The 26,336-nt window shown below is 44.6% G+C and overlaps 1 protein-coding gene across 4 annotated transcripts in view; it reads left to right on the top strand.

Annotated features, from left to right (window-relative positions):
- ADIPOR2 (adiponectin receptor 2) overlaps positions 1–26,336 on the top strand; it is a 496,680-nt gene that overhangs the window by 204,300 nt on the left and 266,044 nt on the right. For all 4 annotated transcript variants that reach the window (XM_078673675.1, XM_078673674.1, XM_078673676.1 and 1 more), the window contains exon 2: positions 4,295–4,534. In XM_078673675.1, coding sequence (XP_078529801.1) covers positions 4,367–4,534 — 168 coding nt within the window. In that variant the 5' untranslated portion in view covers positions 4,295–4,366. The remainder of the gene's footprint in view (positions 1–4,294; positions 4,535–26,336) is intronic.

Below are 26,336 nucleotides of genomic sequence, written 5' to 3'. Positions count from 1 at the left end.
CTCCCTCTCTCCCTCTCTCCCTCTCTCCCTCTCTCCCTCTCTCCCTCTCTCCCTCTCTCTCTCTCTCTCTCTCTCTCTCTCTCTCTCTCTCCCTCTCTCCCTCTCTCTCTCCCTCTCTCCCCGACAGATAAGACTTAAGATACTCTGGATTATTTCCATTGAGTCACTCCGACTCCATGGTACCTCTCTCTCTCTCTCTCTCTCTCTCTCTCTCTCCGACAGATAAGACTTAAGATACTCTGGATTATTTCCATTGAGTCACTCCGGCTCCATGGTACCTCTGGTACATAGTACATGGTGATGTACTTTATTTGAACTTCCATACCCCAGCATGCAAATGTTTCTCTCTGACCTGTGCTAAGTCTAGAATTCTTGTCTTATAAAACTTTCAATGAAAATTATTTTGAAATGGAAATTAAAGCAAACTTAGCTTGACAGCAACAGTTCACTACCTCATTTGGACATCACCTTATTTGAATTGCGCAATAACACGCGCATATTTACATTAACTTGCATTACATATTTTGATATTTGTAGGAACAGCGAGTTCGGTATTTTACCAGAACCACACCGTTTAAATTCAAATGTTGGGGCAGGATTAGAATCAACTTCTAAGGTTACAAGTCTGCAGCTTAACCACAATACCACATCTCTTGCACTTATTTCTCTGCCTTTGCAGATCACTTCCTTTGGAATAAGGTAGGCTCTTGTCGGAAAGTAGCTAGCTATTTCGCTGTCATTTCTTAGTAGCCACAGGAAATTTTCGTTTGCATTTTCCAATAGGATTAGCTATATGGTTGGTAAGACGTCACAGTGAAGGAAAGTCTTAGTTCCAACTGTAGAATGAAACCCTGATTAGTAGACGTTGTACACACAGGTAGGATCAATTTGTGAAGACGAGGGGTGTATACACAAGCAAAAATGGGGACTATCACACTGGACTTCAGTCCGATTGATCACCTTTCCTCTCCGAACACATTTAATGCATCTTTTTCAGTAGAAAAATGTATTAGCATTTCTCCTTAGTGTCAGATCTTTAAAACATTCCTGGGAAAGGGTAAGCAAGCGTGAACACTTGTACCTAAAGAAATGTGGTAGCAATTCAGATTTATGATCAAAGCGAATTTAGAGAGTTTGTGCAATCATGACATCTCCATGTCTCACCTACAGACAGCCTTTAGATCGCCTGTGGGCCTTACCAAAAACTTATAGTGACCTTAGAGCTGGTCCACTTCTTATCTTTGGTTGGCTTTATTGTCAGTCTCACATGCTTGCTTCTTGTTTGATGGCTCACTTTCCTCCCTTTGTGTTTGTCCCTTCCCTGAAGCACATTTTTTTTAACCATTTTTGATTGGCTGACGTGTACCTTTCCATGCCCCCATTGAGGGAGTTACTTTTTTCTTTTTTTTAAAGCAGAGCATGAGTGCTCTTGCTTTCTATCCTGTGCTGCTCACCCAAGCACCTTTCCTGGGCACTCCATATTGATCCTCCCTCCCTCACGTCTCTCTCTCTCGTGCACTGCTTCTCGCTTTCCATTGTCCACCCCATACACTCATTTAGTTTATTTTTTCCCTTACCTAAAGCTAGTCCTCTGTTGCTGTCCACGCCCACACCCAGTTACATCCCCCATTCACCCCTCCACCTTTCACAGTCCATATACAAGAATATTTTTGTTTTTTTATTTTTCGACGGGCCCAGCATCTGCCATTTGCTGCCGGGCAACTCTGCTATCAGCAAAGCACTTTTGCGCAAGTACAGATACTTTTACATTTTTTTCTATTATTTGCACTCCAAGTGCCGTCTGTCATCTTGGATCAGTAAACAATCAAACAAGAGTAATGGCGCCAGTGTAATTCCGTATTTGTGCTCATACGTGGTGATGTTGCACAGAATTTGCTAAACACATTGTCAAAGTTAGTAGGTCAAAAAGGAGAGACCTATTACCTTTGCCAATACTTGTTATTATTTGTAGTGTGCAATTTAGTTCTCAATGATCCCCATCACAGCCAGACTGGAAGGCATTAACAGCCCTAGACCGCTTCACAATGCTAGGCTGCCTACTGCATCAAGCGGCGGATCGAGAGAATGCTTGCATTTATGGTGTCCCTCTACAAGTACATTTTTAATATAAAATGGGCTATCGCAGTATCTACGAGCATTATTCCTCTGCAGCGGCAGCACCAAACCACCGGATAACAAACTACCTTTCCTATGTCCCTGTCCTGTTGTGTCCCCTGCATTCTGTTTTCTGTGGAAGTAGGAAACAAAGGTAATTAAAAGCTTTGTGCATCGAAAATGGTCACTTAAACTATACAGTGAAACGCACGATGTGGCACTAGATGCCGCATGTGTAAGGTGACTTTGTTTGTTCTGATTTAATGTTTTTATGCTTTCAGTTCTATTTGATAAATCATTTATAGCGTTAATCTGTGATTCAGAAAGACGTTTCAGGATGCCATTGAAATAATATTTTAGTTGGTGAATGGAGTGGTCTCTAGGTGAAGTTGGAACTTTGGCTGGGCCTCATAGATGCATATGTATTGATCTTATTGTTTAACCTTGTGCATCATTTTGGTGCTATTTTCCCAGTCGACTCCAGCAAGCTGCTGTTGTAGTTCGAATTCATAGCACCTGGCATTCATAATTTATGTAAATCGGGTAACCCAGACCATCAGGTTAATAAGATCAAAACCTTAGGGTTCGCATCTCTTACAGCACCAAAATTGCTTGACTTGAAGTTCAAAACCTACCAATGGAAAGTATACCAAACCAAGACTATGGAATGACCTCCAACTAGATACTGCTTTTTAGTAATTCTTAAAAGATCTCAAGCCATGCACTTCTTTTCCACCCTTTTAAAATTAAAAGGACCAATAGTCCTCTCGCTAGCTCTCTTTGCGCTACTTGTTGTACCAAGCCCTCTCCAAGCTTGGTCAATTTCTTTGCATGCACTTTATAACCCAGCGGGTGAGGTAAGCTTCCTGTTGTTAGGCACACGGTTCTAGTGGTCCTGGGTGTCCGCTCCACACTATAAATAGCCATGATGCATTACAATAAACTGTTACTTTGGGTGTGAAGCTTGACTGTTTAGGTTGATGTCTAATCTTCAAGATTATAAAGACAACTTGCTTTTGTATTACTGTTAAATTACTGTTTGCATATGGGGATGTTGAAGAAGTTTTTTTTTATGGCACACAGTGTTTTTAGTCGGCCCAAAGACATCGTTTTTTATCGGGAAGTGTGGTTCACATTGTGAGAATTGTGACTAGTGCCAAGGCCTGGATCCTCTTCGTTGAGCTGAAAATGTCAGCTCTTTCCTTTGGTTTCAACACACGTTGCTGTCTAATGGGTACTAGGAAAAGAAACGTCTTTCATCTGGGAGTCCCCATAGGACTGATAACACATTTTATGTTCTTGCCACTTCTCTCCAAGCTCAGTGATGGGATGGAATGGCTGGGGCGTGTGTATGTCTATGTACCTCTATATCTATCTTTATAAAGCTTGAAATTATTCATATCTGATAGTATTTTTAAAACGTTTTATCGCAGTTTTAAACACTACAGTTTCCAACAAAGAAGACAAAATTACACTCCATCTCTCGCTTTTTTTAACATGCACAAACCATTTACCTCTTGCATAACTTCCATTTATTCTTAATCATGTTTTTCATTATTCACCAGGTGTGGTTGAGCCACCGTATGTGAAAACCCTGTATTTTCCATATTTGTCACATGAATGTTATATGCTAGGCTTTGTATTACTTTCAATCCGCTCCATTCAACTTATATTCCAAATTGTCTGTCATAACTCTCCATTTATCTCTTTTCTCCTAATTCCTCCATATTTACTGATATTTCTGCAGGCAATCACGACCGTCATAAACATTTTTTTGGGTGGTCCAACACTAGTCCATGACTTTTACCCCATGTGAAACTATTGGTGGTTCCTCCATTCACCAATTTTTCACTGTTTTTTCATCTGCGAACCATGATTAAAGAATAGTTTCTGACATTTAGTGTAGTATGTCTCCTCCCAAACGCCTAACAGCAGCATCAGTGGTGTATTTCGTAGTGTTACTCCTATCACCTGTGAAGTCTAGCTTGAATCGATGTCTAATAATGTCGAATCACTGGACAGTCCCAGATAAACTGAAAAAAAGGTTTCCACCCTGTCACATGTGTACACGTGTAGTTGGATCTATTCTACTAGTTCTGTGTAGCATTTCCTGAGTGTATGTATTTTTTTGTTTTAAAGTAGATCAGCAAATTCACTGAACACTTTGTTTCTTTTCCAGGGCCTATTCATTCTCATTGAACATCCCGAAAGGGGTGACTCAAAATCCCCCAGAGAGTTGTCTCTGTGTCCCATGAGCACACCAGAGGACCTCGGATCAGGGAGCAACACTGAACTGGAGTCCGTACTTCGACTTCGTAAGGGACACATGCCCGTTGATTTGCCGGGGACAGAACCCAACGATGAGCAGTGCAGTGAGCTGGGGCCCCTCTTAGTGGACCCCCCTGCAGTTCAAGAAGACGTAAGTTCAGTACAATTCAAAGCTTCATGATGCATAATGTGTATGTATGCAGCAAAATGCATAGTAAGTTAATGATGTGCAATGTTCGTTTAAATTGCTGTACATGCTCTACAGTCTACTAGGCCTTCAGATATGTCCACTGGACCAAGATGGCCTGCTCACTCCTCTTTAATGCTGTGGCCAGTAGGTTTCTCCATTGTTTGGAGCCTGCTTGACAGAGAGGTCGGGAGGTGCCCTGGAAGCCTGTCTTGTGTACCCGACAGTGCTTTTGGGGTAAACCCTCTGCCACTTATTCTTGCTTGTCGATTCTTGAAGATTCTCCCTTTCTCAAGTTATTGTGGATCTTGAGAAGCGCAAATGTAATAGCACTGCGCTAATTGTGAGATCTATCGTTTCAAGTTTATAGCACCTAAAAATTGTATACTGTCTAGGTAACCAGTCTTGCGTTTGTTTAAATTGGTCCTTGGGTGTAACTCTCCAGTAAAGCAGTTACTTATTTGTGTGTGTACAGGTAATTAAATTGGACATATGGCATTCTGTGATGTAAATGAACAAGCACGTTTTAATTTGACTGTTTAAAGGGCTACACTCCTTATTAACAATAGTAATATAGAATGAAACCCGCAGTGTATTAATAATAATAATAATAATAATAATAATTAGTAATAATAGGGGAGAGGGGTTGGCCTAACGGCTAAGACGCTCGACCTCGGACCTGGGGATCTGGGTTCGAGTCTCGGTAACGACGCCAAAAACCCCCTGTGATTCTGGGCAAAATCACTTAATCTCCCCGTGCCTAAAATGAAAGTGTGTCCGTCCTCATGTAACGTAACTGGTGCTATGTAAAGCGCTCTGATAACTGATTCGGTTCGGTTCTAGTTCGCGCTATATAAAACTCTGAAGAATCCATATTTTGCACTAGTTGATATGCCTCTGCCTTGTGTACCGTTCGGGGCTGGGAAGGATGGCTAGAGTATAATCTAAAAATAGCTTTCTTCGTCCTTGGAGGCATTACAATACTGATCAAGGTCTTTTGTTGTTGTCACAATAATGATGTTTTTATAATGATGTGCACGTTACTCTTAGCTCCATCTCTCTCTCTCGTTCCCCCGCTGTAAGAACTTGCAGTGCTTAGCGATAGGACAGGCAACTATACATGCAGCTTTTTTCAAAAGTAAATAAATATGAAAAAAAGCTCTGGACTGTGCAAGCTTCCTCCCTCTTGTCTTCTCACCAACCTTAGTTTCTTGGATTCCAAATACCATTATGCGGTGGGTGCTTTGTAATTTGTCAGCAGCTGCTCTCATCTGGGACCCAACTTTTTGTGTGTTTTTTTGGAGAGCTCGTTATGTTTTAGGTTTTGCCTGCACAGCGCTTGCGCTGTGCTTGAGATATCTATTGTTTTTAATATAAACTCTTTCCTGGCTTTTCATTGGTTCCTGTGTGTGCGACTTACCTTTTCTTCATTTCTATTGGCTGTAGCATATTTTCTTGCATTTACCATTGCTTGTCCCTTATCTGCTTCTCTTATCAGTTTCCCAATGCTGAAATTCTGTTAACATCCGCTTTGGTGGAACTATATTTTCGTAAAGTTTTGCCTTTTACTCTTGCAGCATATTTATATAACAATTTATTGCCCGGAGAGATTAAGTAATTTGCATAGAATCACAGGATGTTGCGGGCGCCACCAAGACTCGAAACGGGATCCTAGCTCTCGAGTCAGTTGCTCTGCCCGCTGCGCCACATCCTTTCCACTCTCTTGTTCTCTGTCAGGGAGCACATTCCTTCTCCCGGACAATGCTCGATGAAAATAGTCCTTTATTTATTACATAGACAAAACATCTGCTTTACCAATGCTTGTTTCAGTAACTTTGCTTTGGTCAGAGGAACCTAAATAAAATGTGTATTTTCTAGGAATTCTTGCATTTTATTTATTTTTATTTATGGAATTTTTAATTGTCAGGTTGAAATTATGCAAATTCAAAACAACTTATGGGAAGGGGCTTCGGCACTCTAATTTGCATCGTATCTAATTTATACATATGGGTCTAGTAAAAGTAGACAGGCCTTTATTACCACGATAACGGAAGATTGCGTACAACATATATTTTGCTCAACAAAATATGCCGAGAGCTTTCTCCGAGATTTAAACAAAAACTACAAGCTACAAAACCTGTGTTATATTTGCATAAAGTATAGATACAAAGAGGTGAGTATGCAGCACCTTTAAATAAAATCAAACACACTATGAAAATTAGGTGGCTAAAACAAGTAGAACATTGCATTTGGCTAGTATGTCTTGTTATCATCCGTATGTAACGTGTTGTGAATTTATTATATAACTACTAATATTAAATTCGAGAAGTACTGTTTAATAGTGTGTTTGTTGTGGAATGTAGTTGTTTAATCTTTAGAGGAACTACTCCTTTGGGGGAACTATTGCAATAACTATTAGTGGTGGGAATATTTTAGTGAAAATTCGGAATATATTATCCTTTAATTACTGTGAAGTTGCAGTACAACGGGTAGGAGAGTGCCTTTCCTGTGAAAGGAGGTCAGGACTCATGTATGCTGCTTGTAAGTAGTAGAAATATCACAATGAGAGCAGAGCAGCGTGTCTGTGCTTACCAGTTCGTAGTATCTGTGTGTCCATTCTTGTGTGGTTCTTTCAGTTTAGTGGAACACCATCTTAAATAACGTCCATTGGACGTGGTTGGTGGCTGTCACGACTGTAGAACGTTCGACATCATAGTACTATAATTGTAGCCATTTTGTATTCGGAAAAGAGTGGTCGCCTTATTAAATGCAGATACTTTCTCAACTTGCTTGTGCAGTTAGTTTAACAAGTCAGTCGGAAGCTGTACGGTGCCGTTTTTAAAAACGTCCATTCATTCATTCTGTGCAATATGGAAAGATGCTGGTGTTCATTTTGACTGTGGCATATACAACATTCATAGTGCTATGATAATGTTTCCAGTTTCATTCTGCGGTTTATGAATGACGTTTAGTTTCACGGTATAGTGCTGCATATTTTAAATTGGTTGAATATATGTTGGTAAACTGGCCTGTAAGTGTCAAAGTTTGGGTGAAGTATCTGTACATTGTTCAGTGGTTGTGAGTTATGAGAAAGATATGGTGCATTTACTGTCATTTTTATAGGGTTACTCCGAGTCTTTAGAATTAAACTGATGGTATAGGACCCATAGTTACATAGTTGCAAAAGTACTAGGTGGAAGGATTTCTTCTATGGAGGAAACGTATTTTATCGTGTTTAGTCAATCGAATAGATAAATCCGATAGATCTGATAGAAATCCGATCTTTTAAAAAGGGTGACGGTCTTAAAGGATAAGTGACATGCTAGTGCTCTCAATTAACTAAGAGACACGACAAGAGACTATAATAATAAAATATTAAATTATAACCTGCAAGCTTTCAAACTTACTGTATACACTTTATATGGAGCTATTTAAAGCAGGAACATAATTGAGTTACCTTACCAGAATTGTTATTTGCAGGTAAATCACGTTTTTGTTTTTTTACAACAAAAGCATTAACCCTCTTATATACATACAATTCTTATCTGTGATTTGCACTTTGAGCACTCTTCTCTGCAACAGGAACATTGAACCCATGAGCTATTTTACGATGATTACATCCTGTGACCAATGAGTGGACACATATCCCTCCAGCAACTTTGACCACTGGAGTTGTCTGAACGGAATGTATCCTGGAACATGTTAGGTACACAGTTATCTGCAGCAGGTGCTTAAACCCCCAAATCTAGCTTTAAATGCAAGATGTCTCTGGCTAGTTAGTTTAACCAGAATAGTTTTATTATCACATTTGTCCTTGTTGCCTATTTCCTTTCAGGGGGGAGTAGCGCGGGGTGTCGGAGTTTGTAAAATGAAAAAAAATGTATTGGCGGACTTTTATTCATTCCACTTATGACCCCCGTGACTCTGCCTCTCGTAACTGTCTCCTCCTACACCGCCAGCAAATATTAATGTGGTTCCAGAGTCCTTTTTGTACTTTTACAGCACTGGTCATTTGAACTTCCCCAGTATTGCTCATCTATCCCCGCTGAAAGTCTGTCTATGCTTCTGGGCCTGTGCTGGATGGGTGCTCCCCGTTCTGTTAGAGTGATTACAGTCACCCATCACAGTTAAACTCTGACCCATGCGGCCATATTTCATGGGCTCTCACCTCTAATGTTCTGTCATGCATAGCCTCCCTGTCCAGCCGCTCCCTCACCCAGATAGAGTGCGAAGCGTTGCTCCGCTTCTTCTGTTAAACAGTCTCATTGCAACTGTTGTTGGGTCTCGCCTGAGCCAGCGCATGCGTTGCTCTGCGAGACATTTAGTTAGTGGGTTTTGAAAGTGCTACCACAGGCTTTTTCTGTCCTCAAGCTTGCGATTACCCGTGCATGCACGCGCGCAGCCGCCATCTGTCTTTCCTCCGTCACGGGTCATTAAGTGCATCGCGATCGCAATCACTTACTCGGCCAATGCTTGTTTGCGTATTGCTTCCTGGCGTCAGTTTCATCATTTACCACCAGGTGTCATGCGAGTACAGCTCCAGGAAACGAAAGACACATGCAATTTGTAATCCATATGATACCATTTATTCAGTCCACTCCCTGCTCCGATTTTTAATTCACTAATACGAAAACACCACAGCCTCTGTTGGGAGTTGGGAGAGGTCTGCTATGTTTATTTTGACTGGTAAAATGTTCTGGCTAATGATAACTGTACGTATACAGCTAAGTTGGGGGTTTGTGATCTGAGTTGTGTCTTAACTTTGAAGTGCTTTGTAAGGGCTAGCTTTAAAGATGGGTGCCTTTTTGTAATGTGGTGGGGATACAACTCCTTCCTATAGTGTGCTTTTACTAGGATATTATGCCCTTAGCTCATGGTCCTTATTCCTTTAAACCTTCATGTCTGTAGTTCTTGGTTGGTAGTACTGCAGTAGTGTTGTGCGCGCATATATTTCCCCCGGCTCATGTTGCTATGAACAAGTGTTTTTAAAATTGGCTAGCACACTGTTGGAACCACGTTGGATGACATGTTGTGTTCTTGGCTGTGTTAATGTGGTTTTGGTGTTGCTTTAGAATCCTCACATTGCGATTCCAGAGTTAATGCTAAGATGTTAATGGTTCATACATTCTGATACCAAGAAGGTTTGTTCATAATTTGATATAAATAAAACCTAGAGCGTAGCAGCATGCAAGTCAAATCTAAATATACATGGAAACAATTTCCTTATACAGTTTCATAAAGAATTGTAAATTTTTTTTTTTAATAATACACAAGGCCAGTTATTTTTTTTTTTTGCAGTCTGCATGGTACAATATGTTTGCCTGATGAAGCATCTCAAATTAAGAACAAGCATTGGCATAGCCAATGGGTCTCGCCTTTGGGACCTTTATAAGTGTTTAGCCATGCAGCAGTTGATGTTGTTGCATCAAGGATATTGTGCTGCATAACTACATACTTAAAAGGTCCCAAAAGCGAGACCTGTTGGCTATGCCAATGCGTGTTCCTTTCTGTCACACCCCGTCCAAACTGACATCCTTTTCCAAGACGCTCAAACGCCCCCGGATGGATGGATGACAACGGTATTTTGACTTGGGATCTTTCAGTGGCGAAAAACATCAACGGTGGCCCTTCTGCATCATTGACAGGCCGCCTCTGGCCAGCCTGTTAGGCGGCTTTCTCTGCATCTATGGTGGCAGCCTTCTGTCCCCCAGTGGCCACCATCAGCGCCATCATGGGAGAGGAGTTGACTTTCTCAGGTGCATGCTACTGGTAGGGGCAGGACACCACATACATGCGCTACACACATGCCTCTCCGGTAGACTTCCCGATAGTACCAGCTTCCAGAAACTACAGGGCCCATAAATCTCTAATACACCACAGCATCATCGGCCACTCTGCTATATGCTATATAATATACCCTCTTTATGAACACACACAGACCCAAAACACAGTAGCGTCCTATGTCACTTTTGAGGGTGGCTGATGCAACTTTCTGCAGTTCAAAGTATTAAGCCATCGCTGATCCCAGAAGACAGGGCGCAGCACTCCAGTGTGGGGTTAATAAAATCATGCTGTTGGAGTCTGTTTTTTTCTCATTATTGTAGCGAAGCCTGGTATCGTTAGTGTACCTTCCCTTTCGGTCTCAGCACTAGTGAAACAGTCAGAGCCCCTCATCCAAGACTGTGGCTGGGCAGAGTTGAGCCTTCATTCTTGACTGGAGAGCGGTGTTCATAAGTCTGAACTATTCCACGTTTTAGGATGTAGACAGAAATCCAAGACCAAGTGTGAGGATTTCAAACTGCCAGTTTTGATGGAATGTGTTTGGGTGATACCTTGACAGTAAAATGTAATAATTTTCGTGTTTTTGGCTTAGGGAGCTTTTAGCTTACTTCTGTCCTCCTCATTGTGAAATCTCTGGGCCCGGATTTGAATGTAGTCCTTCCACATGTGCAGCAGTTACTGGAGTATGTAAATCTCCTCAAAATCCATGAAGGGAAATTACTATTTTATTGAGCACTCGCAGGTTAGAAATTATGCTTTTCTTTCTTAACTAAAACACAGCGGTCCTCCTGGAATTCCTTTGAATTGAGTTCCAGGAGGACCTCTGTAATGTGTATTACTTAGAACCCAGGGTATCTCTGGCTTAAGGAGAGCTCTTGTGCTCTTGATTGTTCTTTCTTAACTGACGATTATAACAGCCAGACAAAAACAACACAATACCCAACCACGCTGTAAGAACGCCCGATCTAAGCCACCGAAAGCACTGCCATAAAGACCCTTGCCAGAATCCTCGCTTCCTCCTTTTTTGCAGTAAACCGGAATGGAGTGCTCCATTCTCCCGATCTGTTTCCAGATACATCCACAATACATATGGTTGCCTTCTGATCTCATCCTAAAATAACACACACATCAGTAAATAATTCCCCACGGTAAACATATCCATGAGAGCTAGACTGAATATATTAACCACATATTACCAAACAAATAATCAAAAGCAATGCCCATAGAGTATATTAAACAAATGGCCACACAAAAAGTGATTTGTAGTCAGGTGCTGAGACTCTTGTATGCCAACATTTTTTGTATATTCATATATTGAATATATTATTGCCATTTCTATAATTGTTGAAAATTCTATTACCAATTAAAGAGTGTAGGGTACCTTACCTCAATCTGAAAAAACTCCATCAGTTGGGATGATATACCCCTACATATCATTAATCGATTAATAATTTTTCTCCATCTCTATGAAATATTACATTGTAGGGCAAGGCTAGGGGTGAGGTTTATACCAATTCATAACGTATTTACCACTACCAAAGGAAAACACTACTGCTCTAAAATAAAACTTTTTACATCAGGCTCCTACAATTAGCAGCTCACATTATATCTTTCAAACTACCTACCTCCTAAAAGGAAATTGTTGGAAACCATCACTCTTGTAGTCGAGTGAGCAGCATGAAAATTGTTCACAGGCAGAATTCAAATGGATGCACCAATAAATGCCTGATAACCAGCGAAAAAAAGGTATTAGGACTCCCGATTGATGCAGTGTACTCATTTCGTTTGTATTAATGGAATGAACACAGCATTCCATCTAATTAAGAATTTTGTTTACTCTTGACCTCTAGAGGGCTGGGGAGTCCTAAATATGCTTGATATCTAACTATACACATACTCTTAAGTGTGTTCCTCCTTAAAGTTAACCCATGAATCACTGAAGAGAACACTTGATATGTAACTTTTTGATATAAATGGACAAAAAACATTCACCTATATACCACACGCTATGTATGGATTCTTAGTGGTGACGGCTGTTTTCCTTTAGTGTCCTAGTGGGAAAGCTCGGTACCTCCCTGAGGAAGTCCTCTATTACAAGCCGCGTCCCATGTACAGAGTTCGATACACATGTGCACGGAATATTACTTTAAGGAGTATCATTCCATTGTTTGGAATTACCTCTTTTTAAAAATCCTGAATGTATGGACCCAAATGCTTTGGGAACTTTTAAATGATTGCAGCCCTCAAGAAAGTGACTGCCTGAACTATATTGATCATCCTTTTCCCCCCAAAAGGAAGGCACTTATAAGTTTTATAAAATCTATGTCAATCTTAATTTATTTTCACCTTTTAAAATGTTGGTACTGTTCAACATACGTGTAGAGGATTGTGATGTGTATGTATAAGACTTAAGTGTGTCCAAAAATAAGATTTAAAATTTGAATTAAGTAATGTAATTAAACACATTGAATGATTCCTGTGTGTGGTTTGTAAAGTAGTTTGTGAAATTTATGAGCAGTGGGGGTCTTTTTTGTTCTTTGCTACTCTTTTTGATCCCTCCCCCATGGGTCTGAACTGGATCGGACTCCATATTGTTTGTGAGTGCGAGATCTTGCTGACAGTATTGAAAGACTAAGCTTCTCTGGCTCAGACGATAAATGATGGGCAGGATGCAGCAAAGTATGCAATCCAAACAGGCCTGGGTACTACTGATTGTATACGCAGGGCTATTGGCACCAGTGGTACACTTCAAAGGTACACAAGGATAAAGTCAACTGGATTTTCTGAAGATGTGCATGAATCTGTAGTGGATATGGCCTTCGATGGGTCCAGACTCTTCAGACAAATAGTGGATTAGAAAGATGTAAAAACAGTTGAGCCAATGCACGCTTTTGGGGTTATTGACTCCAGCCAAACAATTCCTCATCAATTCAGAAAATGTAGGGGCTGTACCAATGGGCCAGCCTGTAGGCAACCTCAGCATTCACTAACAGTGGTACAGCGGAGAGGCCAATCCTTTCGGTCCATGGATGTGGCGCCAGCAGCCACCAACAAGGTACAACAGTCCTCCAGTTCTTCCTCCCCCACTGCAACAGCCACCATGCCACTTTAGTTTATCCTGAAAGGGTCATGCTAGTCCGGTGGATGCCTGGACTCAACAGTTCCTCTATGGCTGGAAATTCATTTTAATCAGACAGATTGGTCTTGCTGATCATTCTAAGGCGCTACACCCCACCCTTTATTTTCTCTCTGCCATATTTTCCTTCCACACCAGAACGAATTTTGGATAAGCACCTAAAATCCTGATGCAGGACATTGAAAAGGTACCAGACTCAGAGAAAGGTGAAGGATATTTTTCTTTGTACTTCTTCATCTCAAAAAAGGACTGGAGACTCAGGCCTATTCTAGAACTTAGTTTGTTGCATTGCTTTTTGCAGAAGTACAAAATAAAAAATGCTCACACTAGCTCAGGTCCTCTCTGCCCTAGACTACAGAGACTGGATGATGCCCCTGGAATTGCAGGACATTTATTTCCGTATACCTGTCCTGCTGTGCCACAGACATCACCTGCGGTTCAGGGTGGGCCAGGGACACTTTAAATTTGCTGTGCTGCACTTTTACCTTACCATACCTCCTTCTGTGTTGACCTTTTATCTCTGGTTCCGCAGTAAGGAATTCAACAAACAAAGTTCTGAAGTGATGGTGGTGACGGCCCATCTTCGGAGGTCAGGAGTACCTTCAGTCCTATACCCAAACGACTGCTTGATAAAAGCATGCTCATCGCAGCCAGTGGTGTTTTAACTAAGATGATGGCTAAATTCTTGAAATTATTATTATTATTATTATTGGACATTTATTAAGCGCCTGGTTACGCCAGTGGCGTGTCCCCGCGCTATGACAAGTGGAGTGACTGTCCCCCCTCCTCCCAAACCAAGCTATCTACTGAAAAGATACGTTTTAAGTTTTTTTCTAAACTGGATTTCGGAGGGCTCAAGCCGAAGTTCCAGTGGAAGATTATTCCAGCACTTGGGAGCACGGTATCTAAAGGATCTGCCTCCCATACGAGCTTTAGATATTCTTGGAACTTTTAACAGCCCGGTCTGCGAGGACCTAAGACTGCGTGTAGGAATCATTGAGTTTCACCATTAAAGAGCCTAAGTCTCACCTCATCCCAAGCAAAGACATCTATTCTTTGGGACAATTAAGGACACAGTGGTGTTAAAGGCCTTTCTTCCACCGCATGAAGACTGGGACATTCTGAGTATGATCTTGATGTTTTGGGGGTAAGTCTTTGATCTTGATGAGGATGGCTCGGAGGCTACTTAGTCTCTTGGCCGCATGCATACTCCTCATCCTCAATACCAGGTGGGGCATGCGAGCCCAGCAATGGAACCACAAATCCCAGTGGCCTCCGCGTCAGGGCTGCCTCTTAGACTCACTCCAGGTCCCAAGGGAGAAGGCTCAAAATATGCAGTGGTGACTGACAGATGCCAATCTAACTCATGACAGGCCAACTGCCCTTCCCACCGAAATCTGACAGTTGTGACAGATGCATTGCTGCAAGGTTAGGGGAGTTACCTAGGGGAGGTGGAGATCAGAGGCTGCGGGTCAGTGGCAGAGGGCCTTCTCCACATCAACCTGCTGCCGCTTCAGGTGATCTGCTTACATTTGTCTGGTGTAAACTTGCAAACACTGTCTCCATACATTAGCCCGTCAAACCCCGACATGTTGGCTTTGCCACAATGCTTGTTATTATATGATGTGAGTGGAAAATGAGAAGAAAAAGGAATTCTGATGCTGGTTGGAAAAGTTGGTTCAGCTTTGTGTTAGGAGGACCCAGATCCACAGTTGTGACAACTAAGAAATTTAAGTTACTAGTAGAGAAGTACTAGCATGGTTTGGTGTTAGGAAGCAGCCTTTGTATAAGATGAGCTGCTCAAACAGATAGTCAATGTTTTGCAGAAGAACCACATTTCAGATGCTAGAGCCAACTACCAAGGCATGCAAGCAGTAGCTTGCAGTGAATAGGCAATTCAAGTGCAGTAGCACAAACCAGATTTGAAAGAAGACCATTCAGATGCGGAAGCAGACATACAGTGAATACATTGGCCATTCACCTGAAGGCCTTGCAAAGGCAGCAAGCAGGTATTGGTCTACAACAAGGAGGCAACGAAGATGTATAATATCAAGCCAGCTGCTCATTTTGGCAACTAGTGAACAGGTGATATGCAGGTGAAAATTCCCATTGGTCAGAGAAGTAGGCCGTGTCCTGCTATGGAGTTGCAGTTCTGGAGCAGAAGCTTGATAAAAGCGGACAAGCTGGTATCATCAGGGAGAAGGCGTCACTGAATGCAAGCACAGTATGGCTCATGGCAACTGCTTTGTAAGTAATGTTCCCAAATGTTATCAACTGTTTTGACTTTTTAGATATCATAAGTGTTGCGCCAATAATGGTGTGGTCTTGTCCTGGAAAGGCCCTTTATCTTTAGACTAGGCCAAACTCTGTGAATGATGGAAACATAGGCTAAGATCGGTAGACATGTCGCATCTCTTCCTGGAACGGTATCATCCAGTATCTTGTTGAAAATCCCCATGTAAAAGGCATTCCCTTGGGAAGAACGCAGATATGCCATGATAACGGCATCTTTATTAAAATTAAGATAACCACTAGCTTAAAAAATAAAAAAAACATAAATGAAAAGGTCGCTTGGTGAGGGTCATGTTTTTTGACCCTGCTCAACAAAAGGAGGGAAGCACTCAACAACACTAAAGTTTGACCTAGATATACAGTGGCTACTGCTGCCAGATAAAGGAGAGCGAAGTTGATTTTAGCATATTCTGAAACATAGTATCTATTCTTTTCTCTTCTACCTCAAGAACAAACTTTAAACGACCACTCCCCCTGCCCCCTTGCTACTCCCCTCTGATTCCTCCCCTTATGATAACCTCCTTTCCCCCACCCACTTCTCTTCCCTTTCCCCCACCCACTTCTCTTCCCTTTCCCCCACCCACTTCTCTTCCCTTTCCCCCACCCACTTCTCTCCCCTTTCCCACCGCTCTCCCTGAGTTGTCACCCACATATCCACGGGCACTACCACTGTCCTATACCCTCCCTAACCCAGGGACAAAACTGACGCTCCCCCACTTCTACACCAGTCCGACTGCACCACCGCCCATCCCATCAGAGCCCCTTCTCCCACATCCCCATCAACAGGATCAACTCATAACCACCTCCCCCCCTCAACCAACCACTACCAAGCCTTCGATGATGATCCTCGCTAATACCAGCTCCCTAACCGCCCTGCTATTCCTCTACTCTCCAATGCCTCCCCCAACCAAGACCCTCTTAAAATCCTCTTCATTGACTCAAAGCTCGACACTATAAAGTCTGAGCTGCACTTATTTTGTGCTGACATTCTCAAACTAGTTCTTACCACCTCCAACCTGGAGCACCTTACTCACCTCTAAACTAGCAACTCACTAATCTCCAACTAACACCCTGACCCTATCCCTGCTTACACAGAGATCTCACACCGTTTCTGGATATCCACACCCAACCTTGACCAATCCTCCCGACCTAATAGGCTAGTGAGACAGCTATCAAGTGACGATATACTCTCCGTCCCTGACACCTACAACCTTGCTCCTGCTGCTCACACTCTTCCCGCTACCCAAATCGAGACTATTATCACTCACTCTATCAGGACATCCCATTCCAGCACTAGGTTTATGAATAAAACAAACCTCACACAAGTTCACATCCCACATACATCCCCAACCACCTCCAAAACAACCTTGAAATGCTCGTTGCTAAACTGCTGTTCAGCTGTGAAACAGGCGGCCGACATAGCGTATCTTGTACTTAACTTGGACCTAGATGGAAAACACCCTTTACTATGAAGTTTTTACTTAGTATTACGTTTTACAACCCATTTTTTACATCGTAAAGACTGTTGGCAAGCAAGTCTTTACAAGACAAGACAAAAACACGCAATTGAGGGTATTTAAATTAAGGGTTGGGGGGGGGGCTCCCCCCAAAATTCTAAAATGTTTAAATAGTACCAAACTTGTAAATGACAAAGGCAATGAATTAAATATATTAAGATTTAATGTATAATAACACTCAGTGGAAGTATTAGACTGTGACAAGATTTTTCAGAAACAGTAAGCGTGGTAAAAGTATGCGTGGTATTGGAATGTGTGGTGAAGGTGTTTTTTAATGTGAGTGAATGTAAATGCGTGGTAGTGGTATGCTTTATAAAATTGGCAATGTAAAGATATGCCTGGTGAAGTAACGTGTGGTAATGTCATACAACCACCTAGACATCCTCATGTTCACTGAAACCTGGTTAAATGAATCCTCCACTCCTATTCTAGACACTCTAGTCCCCCAAGTCATGACATCATTAGACTAGACGGCTACAGACGCTCAGGAGATGGCCTAACATGTAAATACAGATCCTCATACTCTTTGTTCACACTATATCTCTTCCCTCCTGCGAATACCTCAGGATATACATCACCACCACTAAGAACTCAAGGTGCTTCCTCCACACGTTTTATCACCCACCAAGAGAAAACCACACGTTCATTGAACAGATCATGGAGCTTTTCACCGCTAACAAAGAAGAGCGCAACAACCAAATTTTCCTTGGTGATTTCAATATTCACTGGAACAATTCCAATGACCCTCTCGTGAACAGTTTTAAATCTTTCCTTCAGGACCTCAACGTTATCCAAGCCTGCAACAGCCTCACCCATAACAAAGGAGTTAACCCTAGACTTAATCATTGCAAAGACAATACCATACAAATTGAATATATTAACCACCTGCGATTGGACTGACCACCACTGCATCAACTTCATCCTAAAAAAAAGCAATCACTTCTAAGGGCCAACCAGCGAAAGCCAAACACTCGGTACGAAACACCCGCAACATTAACTTGCACACTTTATCGACTCTCAGGAACAACATCCTGTTCCCGTTCTCCCCTATGAACGACGTCCATGACCTCACTGATCACTACTTCAACTCCTTGACCAAAATTATAAATACCCTGGCCCCCAACCAACTTAAAAGAATCCAGTCTAAAGAATCAACCCCCTGGTTCAACACTAACCTAAACGAAGAACACCGACACCTCCGACTTGCAGAAAGCGTATGGAGACATACCCCCTCCCTGGCCATCTCAAACTCCTACATCAAAGACACAGCACTTACAACAGGCTCATTGGGTACCAAAACTTCTTTCTTCTAAAAGTAAATTAGACTCTGCAACTAATCAACCCAAAAAACTCTTCGAAATTATTAAAAACCATTCGACCTGCAAAAGCGATCCCACAGATAACAAAACATTACCTAACAGTGAAACCTTTGCCTCCTTTTTTGTGGAGAAAACCATGCAAATGACTAACGATATCAAGCATGCTATTAAACTACTTCCACAAAAACCCCCAATCACCCTCCCTTCTAATAATGATACATGCCTGAAATATCCCCCCATGTCATCCAGAAATAATGACTCCAGCTTCATGACACTTGGTGAAAATGGCACCCTAAATCTATTGTCCTCCCTTAAATACTCCAACCGCTTCAACGATACCCTCTCCTCCAAATTCCAAAATGAGTCCATTCTCCTCCTACTCCCAATATGGACAATGATAATCAATGCTTCACTCACCCAAGGCTCCTTACCTGGCAGCCTCAAAAGTGGCCAGGTTACCCCTATCCTAAAAAAAGTAAAACTAACTCCGACCAATCTGACCCCAACAATTACTGCCCTATCTCAAACATCCTTTCTTAGGCTAAACTATTAGAACAAGCATTTACAATGCAATGGTTTCGCCTTTGGAAAAGTTAGAGCTATTGGCATTGTAAATGACAAAATTTGTATTTATGTGTTGGTTTTGAAAACAGATAAATAAATGGCATTGTCATTTACATTGCCATTAGGTTAATCTCGGCAGCCACTCTGCACTCCCTAGCATTCTGCAGTCACTCTGCACTCCCTAGCACTCCCTAGCAGTCTCTCTGCAGTCCCTAGCACTCCCTAGCACTCACTAGTCACTCTGCATTCTCTAGCACTCCCTAGCACTCCCTAGTCACTCTGCACTCTCTAGCACTCCCTAGTCACTCTGCACTCTCTAGCACTCCCTAGCACTCACTAGTCACTCTGCACTCTCTAGCACTCCCTAGTCACTCTGCACTCTCTAGCACTCCCTAGGCACTCTGCACTCTCTAGCACTCCCTAGGCACTCTCTAGCACTCCATAGCACTGCAGCCAGCCTTCCCGCCCCAGACTGATAGCCACTGAAGCGACGAGGAGGTCCGGGCACTCCCTGGGACGCTCCGTGCCAGGGGCTGAGGGTGGCGATTAGCGAACGTGCATTCCACCGGAAATCTTTGAAATAAATCCAGTTTAAAGAAAACGGAGGGTCGGTGGCAGTCAGAATAGAAATTCTATTAAAAAAATATATAACCTGCAACCCACGGGCTGGTCCAAGCTACGAGGGGAGATACGCAGCAGCGCGCGTCACCCGAAATAAACCCACGCAGAGAATAAAGTATCTAAGAGAAGAACTGGGCAAAAGCAAGACAAGCTGGTTAAATACAGTAAGACTTGTGGCAATCGGAGGTTTGAAGCCTGGCAACAATGTGATGCAGCCTAGATGAACAAGGCTTTGAGGCGCCTTCGGACCCGGGAGAGCAGGTGGGAAGCCGGGCACAGCGCTCGAGCCACATCCGGGGAGCCCGACTGGCAGGTCGGTGCCGGGGCTAAGGGGCGTGTGCACTGCCGCGGAGCCGGTGGGGCGGGCCAGAAGTCACCTTGAGGGTCCGCTCCGATAGAAGACAAGCGAAAGGACACCATGAAAACTTTCAGGGAGCCGAGCCTTCCAGCTGGCAAGACGAGCAATTCATTCCAACCTCCCCTGTCTGTCTCCCTCTCGTGGCCTCCTCCTCTCCCCTTCTTTCTGCCCTCCTCCTTCCTTCTTTCCCTCCCCTGCACTGCCCTGCCGCCCCCTTTCTGCCCTTTCTGAGCTATTGGCATTGTTAATGACAACATTTTTATTTGAGTTGGTTTTGAAAACAGATAAATAAATGGCATTTTGTCATTTACAATGCCAATAGCTTACTCTCGCAGCCTACACAATGGATACGCTCTACGTACATCCTCCAGATGTGTCTGCAATGCATGCCTTCACACCACCCAGTACCACCTTAATACCCAAATCAAATCAACAGGTGAGCAACACGCCATCCAGAACTCTCTGCAAAGCCTCCTCACACCATCTAAAGCCATGTGCACACCCTCCCCATCACCAGAGGAGGAGTACAGCCCCCCAGAAGCTTGTGTACAGCCCCTCACATCTTCCAGTACCCTGTGCACACCCTCTTACATACCCAACAAGGGATACAGCCTTCAAAACCCCATACATGCCCAGTTCACAATAGCCAGTGCACTTTGCGCGCACACTAGACCTGGGGTACAGCCCTCATAACCCTTTCATTGACCTACTCCATCTAGTGACCTGCGCACACACACACCAGACGAGGGGCAAAGCCTCAAAAACTCACCATAGGGCACCCTGTGCACACCCTCTCACGCGCCAGATGAGGGATAGACGGTGCTAAATTTGTTAAATAAGTAAGTGCCAGGGCCTTCATCAGGAGGCCACTGCAGCTTGCACCTCCCATTGCCCCTGCCTGCTCTTTCAGTGACAGTACCAACGCAATTACTAACCACCACGCTCTTACAAGTGAGACAATTAGGACTATTCCGGGTCTCCACAACTGTAAGAGTGGCTTGGGTGGCAGGTATTAGTTATTTCTAAGGTCTGCTCTATTGAAATAAGAAACAACGTGTGCTCATCTCTAAATTAGACAATGAGCGCTGCCATGTTGCAGACTGTCAGATGTGCCGGTGTTGATAAATTAAGTGCCCATGTCAAGCACTGGAAACCACTGGATCAAATTAAGCACTGGGTATAGAGCCTCCAGAACCAGCTGCATGTCCTACTCACTCCAACCAGTGCTGTGTGAAACATCCTCTAATACATCAAATAAGTGATACAACCCCAACAACACTTTGCACGCTTCCTCACACCGTCTAGTGCCATGTGCACACCCTCTCACATAGCACACAACAGATGCAACCCTCATAACCCTTTGCACGTCCTACTCACACAGTCAGGTGCCATGTGCGCACCCTCACATATACACACACTAAACAAGGGACAATGCCACAAGTATCCATGCCATCCAATACCTTGTGCATAGCCTTCTCACAAACGGGGTCACACACACACACACACAAGTGCATCTACCAGACGTCCCTAAAGTAAACATTAAACGTGCCTACTCTGAATGGAGAACATATGACACCTTCCTGCAATGCACCAGCATGTTACACAAGGCGGGCAATGCACTAGTATTGCATTAAATTTGTTTGGGAAAGTAATAGCCAGAGCCATAAGAATACAGCGTGTGAAAACTAACACTGATGTGGGCCGTGAGAGGCGGTGAAAAAAGTTAGAATACAGGATCGATTCCATCTTAAATGGATTGTGTTTGTGGTAATTTTGTGTGAGGGACATAAGACTTAAACCTGAACCAAACAGCAGATTCCCATACATGCAAGTACAGCGATGCAAATGTTTCACAGTGCAGAGGATGCACAGACAGCAGTGACTTGCGAACTGAGACTGGTAACACCACCGCCACCCACACGCTCATCCTACAGCAACAACAGTGAATTGTAAATCTGTAGACTTAGTATACCCAAAAAAAGTGACTTAGTAAAGCGGCCGGAGCTACTAACAAAGAAATGGGTTGTGGACAAAAGGCAAGTATATCCACCAATCAATCTTCTGTTCCATGTTTGAGCAACAGCCTATGTTGTGCAAAATGAAATTGAGAAACCGTGTACTCCAGGAACACAAGCAAGTAACAAATATGGCCAGACCCCACTATTCAATGAACTTTATCAAGCAAACTGATACTTTGCAAATAACAATGTAGAAACATACAGAATGTTGAGATCTTAGTCTCCAGCTCTGCTGTGTCCTGTCACAGAGGCGCATATGGAAGGGGTTAGGTCCAAAGTGGGGAAAGAGAGCTGGTACTAGATGCCCCGGCACCTGACATTCCAGGGATTCCCAGGTATAATTTACACCGCAGCCTCCAGTCTCCAGACTGCAGGAGCTGCACGGAAAGAGAGTACCAGTACCTCAGTGCAATTGAGAGCTGAACCCACTCACCTTACTCTTCACCTCCACGGTGCTGTTACTCTCCAGGAAGCGCAGGTTCTGCGACCTGCTGAAGCTGCGGTTTATGGCCACTGCTGCTTCGGACGCCTTGGCTGCGCTGGCTGGGGATGCAGGTGCCCCTACCGGGCGCGGAAGGCTATATGCAACTGCTTGTATCCGGGGGCTGTGCGCACTCCGGTGGGTAAATTCACTACCTCTCCCTGGACGCTAAGGATACTCTCCCACACCTTGTTCCCGCAGTTGCTCCAGACTCCTGGGATTGCTCACTCCTTTAGGTAGGGGAGGGGCCGCTTGCTGCTCTGGGGCAGTTGCCACTTCCTGACTGGGTGCAGCTTGGGCACGGACCTGGAGCGGCCTGCACCCAGGGAGTAGGCCGGACTGAGGTCTCCGATCTGCATGTACCTTTAATGCAGCGCAGCTGGCTTCTAGCGTTCCTCCTTGCAGGCCGCATGCAGGACGCCACACCTGTGCCGGCGACACCGGTGGGGGAATATCAGCAGTGTTTTTTTCTGGGTTTTTTTATTTCCTTTTTTTATGCGTTTTTATATAGCGCGGACTTTACCCGAAGGTGTCCGAGCGCTTCACAATAGCAACAGTAGTGATACATGAGGAGAAAATTACAAGTGAACAAATTACAAAAGCAAACGTTGACTCCATCTCCTATCCCAACAGTGATCGCCGTGCAAAAGAGATGCAAAGTTTCACGTGTAAAGGCAACACCGCTCTGTTTCAGACCCTGTCGTGGCCTGCCACCTCGCCTCCTCCCACCCAAAAGACACAGGAAGCGGGGAGGCAATATCAAAGACCCGAACTGCCTCGGAGAACCAGGACTGACCGCTGGACCCTCATGGGGCCTCTTCTAGGGAGCCCGCCCGAGCCTGGCACCCGCACAATAAGGGAAGCACGAAATCTTGAAAACTGGCACAACATGCCCCTTTCTCGAGTTCCATTGGTCCGAGTGACCCCCCGCCACCAAACGGATCTAACGCACAGAGACGATCATTCTGGGCACACACTGAAGTCTCCTGGAAGTGGAACATCACTCCCTCCATCAAACAACTTAACAGCAGAAATGCTGCATTTTAGGAACATTCTGACCTCCCCAATCCATATATACCCCCCTAAGCCCGGATACAATTCCCCCAACAACAGATCTGTAAATAAGTGACTTGGGTGTCAGACACGTTGCTGCTCCTACCCCCTCCTCTAGGCTCTAAACAACTCTCAGCGCACTGAAGGCGGCCCCAAGCGATGTGCGCCCAGACATCGGTGTGAACTTCTGTGGCTGTCTCAGCTCGTATCTAACACCGAGCACATGATGCGGGGCACTTCTAGTGGAAACACAGGAACTCAGAGACCACAGGCTCTCTCCCCACACTCCATACCCCCCCCTTTACCGGGGGCACCCACTGCCTTTTCTACCCCCAGCCGGGCAGCGGGGACGTCGCCCAGACTCTAGCACAAAGCACAGCCCCGCACAAAAGATGGCAGAAGTTCGGGTCCTACCTTGAGACAGAGTGTCCGAGAGAGTCAAAATCCAGAAGAGCAAGATCAGCATGCTCCCTACTGCGGCCCCCAGGCGGCGGCTGAGTGTCGGGGGGCTTGACAAGGGGGGTGTCCGTTCCTTGGCGTCGCCGTCCTTTCTTCCTCCTCAATGTTCCTCCAGATAAATCATCCCCCACTGAAACGAGCTGCCAGACCGTCCGCCCCCTTGCCTCTCACACACTCTCGCGCACACAAAAAAGTCTTGTGTTAAGAGTCATGAAGTGAACACAGGCAGTGACGGCAGGTGGCTACACTGCTTCAGTCCCACTTGCAGTGCGAATTCGCTGCTCTCACCCTGCCTTGGCGCTTCAAGCCAATGTGCACCGGAACCAGCCAGGACTCTGAGCTGTACTGGGGGGGCGGAAAGGCACAGGGAGGGGGCGGGAGAGGACACGGACGGCCGGAAACGGCCGGAAACATTGCCAGGACAGCGAGGGGGGGCGGAAAGGCACAGGGAGGGGGCGGGAGAGGACACGGACGGCCGGAAACGGCCGGAAACATTGCCAGGACAGCGAGGGGGGCGGAAAGGCACAGGGAGGGGACGGGAGAGGACACGGACGGCCGGAAACGGCCGGAAACATTGCCAGGACAGCGAGGGGGGGGCGGAAAGGCACAGGGAGGAGGCGGGAGAGGACACGGACGGCCGGAAACGGCCGGAAACATTGCCAGGACAGCGAGGGGGGGCGGAAAGGCACAGGGAGGGGGCGGGAGAGGACACGGACGGCCGGAAACGGCCGGAAACATTGCCAGGACAGCGAGGGGGGGCGGAAAGGCACAGGGAGGGAGCGGGACGGACGGCGGGAGGGGGCGGGAGAGGACAGCGCTTCTGAATTCACTTTCAGTGAAAGGGGAGGGAACGGGAAAAAACGTAACTCCGCCCTGGGAAAAAATCTCCGGAACGCCCCCGAATCTGGTCCAGCCTTGATGGACAGATCCGGCACTCAATGGCTAGCCTCCATTTATGGAGCTAGCCAATGAGAGCCGGGGGACGTTCCAGGAGTCCTTATTGACGACATAGGATTTCACCTGCGCTGAAGAGCTGCGCAGAGCGCAGCCTTCGGCAGGCGAAACCCAAAAATGTGTGCACCTACAGCTTCACAATCGCATTGAGCAAATCCAGCTCCTCGACTTCTGTCAATCTGCCTTCCAATTGGGTCACAGCACCGAAATTGCCATTGTCATCGTTGCCCTTCGCTCACTTGACCAGAATGAATCTTGCCTCCTAATCCTATTGGACCTATCAGCAGCTTTTGGCACTATCAACCCTGTTATCCTTTGAAACGTTTCTACATAAGACATCAATGCATCCTAATCAATCACACTCTTTCTAACCAGTCTCCACTGTTGCTAGGCGTACCCCAAACCTCTATTCTCTCCCAGACATTGTTTAACCCATATATGGAGCCCCTCCCTGAAATCCCTCCCACATCTCATACCACATGTATTCTGACGATACCCAGCTTTTCATGAAAATCACCTCCCCCAAAGACATAGATATCCTCAACAACACCCTGACTAAAACACAACATTGGCTGACCCATAACCACCTCAAACTCAATGCCCTTAAAACTGAATTCCTACTGATCGCACCACCATCCCTAACGTCAAAGACTGGCTACCTCTTCTCACTGCTGTGAATTGTACCCCACACATCATTGATTCTGCCAAATCCCTAGGTTTAACCTTGGACAAAGACCTTTCCATGCAAAAACACATCAGCACCACCACTAGAGGAGCTAACCATCGGATGCATATTCTTAGGAAACTAAATCCTTTCCTCCCAGTGGCAGACTTGAAAACTGCAGTTCAAACTCTTGTGCTATTAAAATTAGACTATGGTAGTACTACCTTGATGTGGCCGCCCAAAATCCTCACTTGCAGCACTGAAGGCTATATTGAATGCAGCAGCTAGACTCCTCACTGGATCTTAAAGAAATGATCATATCACACGTGACCTTCAATTTCTGTAAAATGCCTACCCTTCGAGGCCAGGATTCATTTCAAAATCACTTGTGTGACCCACAAAGCCCTGCATCATTATTCCCCATCCTACCTGGCCCAGAACCTGACCTTATCGGGTGGAAAAGGATCTTCGAGAAGCAACAGCTCCTTACTTCTTGAGCCACAAAAATTCAAGAAAAAGAAAATATACAACCGATCCTTCTCCGGAATT

Source organism: Lissotriton helveticus, chromosome 1_1 (genome assembly GCF_964261635.1).
Source record: "Lissotriton helveticus chromosome 1_1, aLisHel1.1, whole genome shotgun sequence".
Classification (NCBI taxonomy): Eukaryota; Metazoa; Chordata; class Amphibia; order Caudata; family Salamandridae; genus Lissotriton; species Lissotriton helveticus.
The sequence above is the reverse complement of the archived record's forward strand: the minus strand, read 5'-3'. Positions and strand labels throughout refer to the sequence as shown.